Here is a 10,000-nt window from a genome sequence, read left to right on the forward strand (position 1 = left end):
TTAGATTCGCCCACCCGCCACCCGCCTCCCGCCTGCCTCGCCTATCCTTCCTCCTCCTCCTCCCTCCCTCCCGCCTCCCTCCGCCTGGGCATGCCGCTGTAAGGTTGCGCAGGTGTCTTACTAACGTAGTGTTACAATTAACTTAGTTTCTAACCTAACCCTTTATTTTCTAACTTAACCTTTTTTTCCTACCATCATACCATCATAAAGTTTTAAGTAAATTTTTACTACAACATAGTTGTGTGTCGTCAAAAAGTGGAGTTTGGGGGTCGGGCCAGTCTCTATTGGAATTAATCCCCTATGTTCTGTTGTTCACTTAACGCGGTTTTCACTTAACTGATGAAAGTTCACTCAAGAACCTTGATTAATACTGTATCATTCCCAGGAAAGCTTTCAATTCACTGACATTTTTTGGAGCAGGTAAATTTACTATGGCCTTACTTTATCTTCTACCGGTCTCAGCCCTTCTGCATTCACTTTGTAGCCAAGATAAGTTACTTCTTTAGCTAGGAATGAACATTTGCTCTTGTTGAGCCTGGTATTGTGTGCCAACAGCCTTTCAAATACTGTGGCTAGGGTTTTGACATGATTTTGGATGTCACTGTCAACAATAAGGACATCATCCTGAAAACATAACACATTGGGAAGACCTACAAGAATTTTATCCATGTTGCACCTTTAACTCCTTAAGGCAACCTTTTGAACTTATACAATCCTTTATGAGTGTTGATGGTGAGGTACTGTTGACTTTCAACATCAACAGAGACCTGAGCATATGCCTGGAAAAAGTCTAACTTAGTGAAAATGGTTCCACCTGTCAGTGCAGCAAACAAATCTTGAGACGTGGGTAAGGGATATTGCTTGTCCTCAACAGCTTGATTAATGGTGACTTTATAATCACCACATAGTCTAACAGATTTATCAGCTTCAGGTACAATTACTAAAGGAGCAGCCCAATTGCTTTGGAAAGTAAAATGTAAAGTTAAACTTGATGAGGGGAGTTGCAAGTCATAAACTTCATCTCATTACTATATCTGCATTGTTTAAATATCCATAAAATGTTCCCTCTAAATTTGACCAATTCCTTTAAGAATAAAACAAACAGTGGTTTGAATAAAACACTGCTGTGAGATTATTATTTTATTCAACCAAAATTAAATTTTTCTTGGTAAATAATATGTTATTTTATAATGTAATTGACCCCCATAGTCATTTAACAATATCAAAATAAAATGTACATATTTCCAACTCTTATTTACAATACAGTACAGGTGTCTACAAAAATATATTTTAGATAAAACATCAGTTTACACTGTGCTTAGATTATGATATAGTACAGTAGACAGGTACTTTACAATACTGTATTACATTCTAAATCCTTCATTACCCTAAACACATCAAGCTTCAAGTGAATCATGTCTTACTTTCTGACTGGCAGTCTATTGCTGGTTGTGGAAACAAAGTTTATCTCAGCAAAGGACAGGTCATAATGAAAGTAGTAATTCCTGTCACTCTTCCATTTCCAATAAGAAAAAATCTGTGCTCAACTTGAGTCTTTACTCCTCTCCCACTTTTTTGTATGAAGAGGATCAATGTATACAGAACAATCGCCCGCCACCCACCCCAAAAATGGGGGGAGGAAATTAATAATGAGGAAGGCATCACCAATAAGTGAAAGTTACTCAAACACACAAGTATTCTCTGATTTCCTTAACTTGAAAGACTTCATAAGTAGTTCCTAATTTGCCAGTGATCCACATTTACTCAATCTTCCTATGTTCTGCATCTTCTTATACCCCACATTCTACACTTCACTTGGTCAAGTTCCAGCACAGAATATTGTGCCTAAATCACAGATGGTTGTCTTTGCAAGGTATTTTGTTTGTACATTACTAGATAGATATACTGTACTACAAAAAACATTATTGCACTGATATGTGATGAAATGGTAAAGATTCACTTCAAAACACAATAAAAAAAAAAAATGAATGGTGGAAGACCAGTTGCCAAGCTGTTACTGACAAACTTTTTGAGCTTTTTCAGCCATACTAAGTAGATATACAATATATAATCACTAGTATTTTAGTTACAATAATGCAAGAAATTAGGTTTTTCCTCCACTCCTTCAAGTTTTATAACCATACTGTTAGGTGGCCAGAATTAGAAACAAAAAATGCACATTCTCCATTCATTCACTATCACTTCTCATTCTTAATGCAGTTATCGAGATGTATTGCTATATGGAGAACAGAACAGTTATAAGGTAGTGAGTGTTAGTTTTAACTTCTAGTATTAACTTCCAACACTGAGAAAATAATGCATTAAAGAACTGAATTGATGGTGTCGAGGAGTATGTTAGTGGATAAGAGAGATAACTGAACCTTACCAAGGCTGTTAGAAATATGACGTATTACAGTAATATATATCAGCATACATACTGCTGTATACAGTAGTTACATCTGTTCTGTGAAAAGGGGGAATAGGTTCCTGACATGAACACCCACAAACTTAAGTGATATATGTCTCTAGGTGCTTTGTACATGAAGAAATTAATTATTTACCGTAAATATTCCTTCAGAAATTTTGCTGAATCACCACATATTGTCTGTCTGTTTACAATTGATCTGCTCGGTCTGAGTGTACTTTCATGTTCACAAAAAACATAGAATTAAACCATGACGCTTAAACAAAGTTGCTTACATTGGTACCAGATATCAAAATAAGTACAGTATTCTGTTTAGTATGGCGAGGGATTGGGGAATTCCCCAGCTAGGAAGTTAGATAAGGTTAAATAGGTTTCTTTAGTTGGTTAGGTCAGGTTCTATTAGGTTCTAGTAAATGCCACCTCTTTTAAAATGGAAAAATTAACAAAACTGACCATCTTCTGGTGGTAGAACTGTTCTCATACATTACCAGATTTTCTTTTCTTCTACCCCTTGTCACTAACTGGCGAGCTTGCAAGCCGCTTAGAAGCCATGGTTCATACAATATACAATTTCAAGACACGCAGAAGCGGTCGCAGTCTGCTGGGGTAAACATAAACATGAATGTGGCACTAGTGAAAGTGACATGGTGCACAAGAGAATCTCATGGTCTCACCCACCAATTTCAATTTTGTAACATATGCCAGTAGATGTCAAAAAATTGTTAAATGTATTTTTTTTTTTACAAATTTTGCCGTTAAATGCAAGTTTCCTTTAAAAGGGTTGCCGTTAAATCAAAGCACAACCTGTAATACCTTAAAAGCCAGGAGCCTTAAAGTGAACCCAGTTTTGACCAATAAGCTTAATAAGTCATGCCTGCAAAGTTTTACTATACATAATTTCAAGTAGAATGAAGTTTAGAATAGAAAGTGTTATCTGAAGAGCAAAATGGATTTGGAAAGGAAAGGGGAACTAGAGAAGCTTAATTAATATGCTTTTCAAATATGAATTGAATTCAGAATGAATCTGTAATGCCCAAGTGGTTCCAAATAGGAGGTGGAGGTGGTTACAGAGAAGCACTAAATTGAAATGACTTAGAAATGTAAATAGTGTACAGTACATACAGTCAAAGAAATTTGCAATGAAAACATAACCTCTGATCCAACCTCGGTGGTGCACACTGTGAATGTCTCTCTCATACAATCACCTCTTGCCTCAACCACCTCCTCACCTCATTGTGAGTGTTGTATAATCACCTCATTACTAAACCACCTCATGTTAAGTGAATAATTAATTAGCACAATATTGCATTATTAACATGTACAGTAGGGTCGGGGTATATCGCGATTTTTTATAACGATTATTTTATATCGCAGCTACCAAGAGTATCAACATTTCCAATATATAGGGATAAAATTATTTATTTCGCGAGGGAAATATTTCAAATGAACCGTGGCTGCTCACCCACGCATTCACTCTCGCCCGCTCAGTCTTTCTGAGAGAGTGACGAGTAAACAGCCGACTCTGGTGCAGGTTATGACTTCTAAAGGCGAGTGTAAATGGGTTGCTAGTGACGTGAAAAGTGAAGAGAAGAGAATGGAAACCTTAATGGAAAAGATGTAATACTGTAACTAATATTTTTGGTTTGTTTGTTATGTACAGTGTAGGTGTGGGAGTATCAAGTGAGGGTGGCAATGTGGCGTCTGCTGCCGAGTCTGGTGTGCTTTGATATTGATATTTAAACAGCCTGTTGTTCCCGAGTCTAGTATTCATTGGCGCTTTAGTTAGTATGAAAATAAACTCGTTAAGCCAAGTTTAATCACTTTTATTGGCCTCCAGAACCTAACCCTATTTTCCCCATTGATTACATGTAATTATATATCGCGATTTAGTATATAGCGAACATCGTTGGACCCTATCTTGCAATATATCCCAACCCTACTGTACTATGTGCTTCTATTTTTATCAACAGGTGTATTATATTGCAGTAATAGTGAACACCATATGAACCACTTCTAAACTTTGTACAATTCTCTTATCAATCTCCCAATATTGGGGCCATGGCCAAGGGCAGAAAAAAAGTGTATAAACTTTTATCTCTAGCACACGTTCTTCTTATGATAGAAAGATGAAATTGATACTTTAATGATCTTTAATAAATTCTCTGCAAGATTGATTCAATTAAATATCCTGAAAAAAAATTGACAATAAAATATTTTGACACAAGTTAAGAACTATTTTTTTATGAAAAATGTAAATAATGTTTATACTGTATTGTACTAGAATTTATAAAATCAACTCTACTTGAGTTAGAAATGCCATTTTCTAACCAAACAGATCTTGAATAGTTTACCTAAAAGTTTGTTTCAATACTAAATATAAAAGGAAAACAAAAAAATCTATATGATGTGGGCCATCAAAAGGAGGTATTTTTGGGGTGTGACAGGCATATAAGAGCTCCTTGGCAACACCAGACGATCAGTGAGACAGTGACTTGTACTGTTGACTGAGCCAGCTACCAAGCTGTCAAGAGCATATGAGAGAATGAGGAAAAATCATTTTTTTCCCACACACATAATAAATGATTTTCTTATGTCTATTTTCTATTTATTATTTAATTACTCTTCATTTCTTTTTCTCTTCATTTTTCTTTTTTATTTCTTTGCATGATTTCTTGTACCTTATCTATGTTCTTTTATTTACTTAAACAATTATGGAGGGTACAGGAGGTGGAAGGTGTAGGACAGTGTGGTGGAGTGAGCGAGCGAGGGTTTAGAGTGAAGAGGTGGTGTGGGGTTGCTGCAGTCAGTCCCCCCCCACCCCCCAAGGTTGCCTGTCCACCCTCTCTAGTAACAAAGATAGGGAGAGGGAGGTGAATACATCCAATGAACAACAGAATAAGAGGAATCTGGAATATGGCATATAAAATTCCTTATAATGTTAAGTCTAGACTAAAAATTGCAACAGGTTCAGTACCTTTCTCTATACCAGTGTTGTATACCTTCACTATATAGGTACAAGATATAAGAAACTGTATACACCCATGGCCTAAGCACACTGAACTGTATAACTGCATAGTTTATATACATGCCTATCAATGTAAACCTGTATTACAATATTACAGAATAAATTTTAATATTATTACTGTACCCTGTATTGTGTAAAGTGACTCGAAAAACCCCCATCTTCTGGAATTCTCCACCTTGCAATATGGACAACACGACCACCACCCAACCTGGACCAGATTTCTTCCCAATTACCTTGGATAAGAGGGAGCTTACTTTGCTTGTAATGGAATTTTACAATACTACTTTATTTATATTTATTTCTGTACATTCAGTGAGTGTAGCATTGTGTGGTGTGCCAGGTGTATGAACAAATGAGAGAGGTACTGAAAGAATAAACCATAGATATGTAAAGCATTACACCACAGATAATTAGTTGCAGATTCACGGTCTGTTTATTGATTGTAATCAGTAAACATACTGTGAATCTGCAAATCCATTGATGATTAAATTTTCCCTGAATTAAATCGCATAAAAATGTAAAAATACAACAGACATTGAGCAATTAAATAAAAAAATTTAAATAAATAATGTCTATAATTGTTCTAACTTAGCAGCACCACCAAATGATAATCTAGGGAGAAAACAAAGAAGAGCTACATTACTATACATACTTAAAATATTTACTTCACTTTATCCTCTCCACCACTGATTGGCCTGTTAGCTGCTTAGGCAGTTGGTCACTATTCTACATGTATTTATGATGATTGTCCTAATTTCCTTTAAAATATTTATACAGTACAATATTAAATAAAACTACTATTTGCATCTCGACTTACAAAACTGACTACTGTACTGTTCTGTACACCAGGTACACCACTGTATCAATGCTAACAAACAACTCAACATGATAGCAAATTCAGCAATACTGTACATTATTCCCTTTGAGCAACATTGAACTTCATTGTCAAGAGATCTCCCAGGCCGGCTGATATGACATCTCCTGGTTGGACTGGACCAACACCAGCAGGTGTGCCAGTGAGAACAAGATCTCCGGGATGCAGAGTGAAGTATTGTGAGATGTAGGAAATGAGATAGGGTATGCTGAAGACCATATCTGTTGTGGTGCCATCCTGTCGCATCTCCTCATTTACCTGGAAAACAATAAATTATCATGCTGGTAATTTAGCAAAATTGTGAAATATTTTCTATCGGGCAGATCCCCCTCCAAGCAGTACTATTTAATTATCAAACACTACAGTGCACTCACCTACAATCTAACTGTGAGAGACCTTCATACACAAGGTGTTTAACTCATTCACCGAGACAAAAAGAGGTTAAAAAATCAAATTTTCCATCAATCATCAAGTACCTGTACTGTACAAACCTATTATATGGCCAAAGCATCTCATCTTTATAAATAAATTTCCAGTATTTCCCTTGTCATTCTAGTCAATCTTAGCCCTTTTACTGTTTTCCTGCTAATATACTTATGTTTGCTATTTTTCTGTTGCACTGCATTTCAAAGGATTCTTGTCTCGTGTCTGCTGAAAGTCTCAGTGCTTCTGGCCCTCACATGCTGCTTTTTTGTTGTATTTTTCTCAATTTGAAATTAATACATCATATTAACAATTTTTAAACTACAGGTATGGGACCATTTATCTGCCACTCTTGGGACCTGGGGGTTGCTAGTAGGTAGTAAGGAGGTACAGTACTACCACCTGGGAAGATATTGGAAGCATAATGTGTTGTCTAATGGTAGACCCTGCTGCTATATGGCATCACAAAAATTGTGACCAAGTCCCAGGTTGCTGATCTGACTTTTTGCCTCGTACATACTGTATACATATATCGTTTCTCACTCTTGATCTTTTTATTTATTTAGGGTTCTTTATTATTAATATATATTTTTTAATTTTGCCCCCGGCCCCCCACAAAGGAGGTTTTCTGGATCTGGGAACACCAGGCTTAAAATATACCGGTAAATGTGGCAGAAAGTCAGATCAGCAACCTGGGGCTTGGTCACAATTTTCGTGTTGTCGTACGGCAGCAGGGTCTACCATTAGACAACACATTCTGCTTCCAATATCTTCCCAGGCGGTAGTACCTCCCTGTTTGATGGCTGCCAATCACCCAAGTGGCTAATGAGCCGATCAGCGGTGAAGAGGATAAAAGTAAAAAATTAAGGAAGGCCAGTCCCACCCCTCTCACTTCAAGTAAGTTTACACATCAACTGTCATCTCGTACCTGTTAGCTCTCGTTAGGCCTATATCAAATCTGATTAGACTAGTGTAAGGTAGTCCCCATTAAAGACAATACGTTCAGTACAGGTATATATTTTAATAATAAATAAGGTAATACATTCTGACCTCGCAAATTTGTGTCTCAGAAGTCAGTTTTTCCATAAATTCGTGTATTTTCATGAGCGTTCCCCAATTACAGTGTTTATCGCTTGTTCATGTTCACATGAGAAAAAAATCATTACAATACTCTAATGTGGCTTAGAAATAAAGAAAATACAAAATTATCAAATAAAAATGGTGTGTGTGTGTGCACGCGCATGTGTGTGTTTTGAGGCAGTGGGCTGTAACTGCGTCACGAGCTCAGCAATGCTCCCTGACCCTCTCCCCCAATGTGATGTCATGGCATACACACAGCAGCCATATGTCTCTGAGTCAGCTGGGTGGCTGAACTGTGTCACATTGTCCAGAGGAAGGTTTGTGTGTTGAAGGAGCTATTTTTTTGTAAATAAAATATGTGCTATTGTAATTTATGATATGCTATGGATCAATTTTATAGTTTATCATAGAAATTTGTTTTCATTTTTGACATATGTCTTTTGAAATTTGTTGAAGTTATGCTAACCTTGTGCTCACTAAATTGTTTAACTCTGAACCACATTGTTTATAGATTGGAATAAGTGTTAAAAAAACTGTTCAATAATATGGCATTGGAGTGTAAGTTTGAAACAATAAGGATTTAGTTTTTTAGCAAATGATTAGCAAATTTTTCTATGTTTTTAATGCTTATTCCTCAAATCTGTGACTTTCAGATATTCAGGTATGGTGGGATACTAATAAGCATGAATTTGCGAGGTCAGACTGTATAAAGGGGGAACGGTGAGGGATCTCTGCTGCTGCTGTTGTCTACTTTGTCCAGTATGTAATGAAATGACTGTCAAATAGGAAGGAGGGAGCCTGGCTGGAATGGCAAGTCAGCTAGGCTTAGAAGAAAAAAAAACTATAAAATAAGAAAAATGAAGAGCATGGGTGTGTATATTTAGGAAGTGAATGTTTGTGTTCTCTTCCCAGGAGGAATACCATCACCATTATTAGAATTATTTTACCTAAATATCTTATAATTTTTCTGTGGCTCAATGTGTGTTGAACTTATAGCTGACTAATCACAGTGCAGCATTATGGGTGAGTCACACTGGATAGCACCCTTCATGTATCCAATTTAGGGATTGAACCTGGGACGCAATGGTGAGAGGCAAGCACACGTGCTACAACTGAACTGTACTGTACCACCAACACTTTACAAAACTTGGAGTATCTCTCACCTTGCACCACATTTTTATGGCAGTAGGATCTTTCAGTTCCTCAGTTGAGAGAAATCTGGAAACTGGAAGAGCTGTATCAAAACCCTTAGCCAACGACCAAGGAGCTCCATTCTTCTTAGCCTCCTCTTGGAAGTCCCGTGCTGTCATGTCGAGAGCGAGAGCATACCCAGCTACACGAGACATGACGTCCTCTTCAGCCACATCTCGACACTGGGTGCCAATTACAATTCCCAACTCCACTTCATGGTGGCAGCTCTTGCACCCTCGAGGAATCTGTATGCATAGTTAAACTTGTACAGATGAACTCAACATTGATCATGAACTGTATCTCTTTCCTGAGGAAGAAATTATAAAAATTAAACACACATTTGATGTGCAAATGTACATATACTAAACTACTGTATATGATTATGGATCTTGGCATCTATTTATAATAAGTGGGAGAGCTATATGAATTTCATTCCATTCCATACTACTTTAACCAATCATCTTTGAATTAAAAAACATTTATCAAAAGTAAGGCCTCAGAGTATGCGAGGGTTATATCCCTGTGTTAGTGGGAATTCACCTATATTCAGCCCCGTATATATTCATATTACCCCCTTTTTATATTAACATAACTGACGTGAAACTTCAGGGTTCAATGCGCTTTCCTTAGTAAATCCAATATATATGAGCAGTAAATAAGTGTTGCTTTCATATTCTTATGTAGAGTAATGACGATATATTCTCACATGTGCGCACTTACATACGAGCAGTCTCACTTTTTTTTTACCATTAATGGTTAGCTACTTATATTGTTCCATTTATTAACATTAAATAACATTACAGGTACTTCAAGCAACCATATTCATTTTTTACATTAATTTTACTACAGCTAAACTCAGGGTCTTATTTTCTTCAGTTTTATATGTAGAACCAATCAGTCACTGGTTTCGTAAGCTTTAACATAAACAATGCCGGCCGCCGTCTTGTCTCCTCTAATATTCCACGTATTATTAATAAATTGT

General features: G+C 36.7%; 1 protein-coding gene across 1 annotated transcript in view; it reads right to left on the reverse strand.

Annotated features, from left to right (window-relative positions):
* Positions 1–1,127: 1,127 nt before the first annotated feature.
* Positions 1,128–10,000, reverse strand: part of LOC121877878 (acylpyruvase FAHD1, mitochondrial-like) — a 27,240-nt gene continuing 18,367 nt past the window's right edge. Inside the window, exons 3-4 of the mRNA XM_042383810.1 lie at positions 8,991–9,263; positions 1,128–6,582 (exon numbers count right to left, since the gene is read on the reverse strand). Of these exons, the coding sequence (XP_042239744.1) occupies positions 6,364–6,582; positions 8,991–9,263 (492 nt within the window). The 3' untranslated portion in view covers positions 1,128–6,363. The remainder of the gene's footprint in view (positions 6,583–8,990; positions 9,264–10,000) is intronic.

The sequence above is a fragment of the Homarus americanus genome, unplaced genomic scaffold, assembly GCF_018991925.1.
Source record: "Homarus americanus isolate GMGI-L3 unplaced genomic scaffold, GMGI_Hamer_2.0 scaffold24523, whole genome shotgun sequence".
Lineage (NCBI taxonomy): Eukaryota > Metazoa > Arthropoda > Malacostraca > Decapoda > Nephropidae > Homarus > Homarus americanus.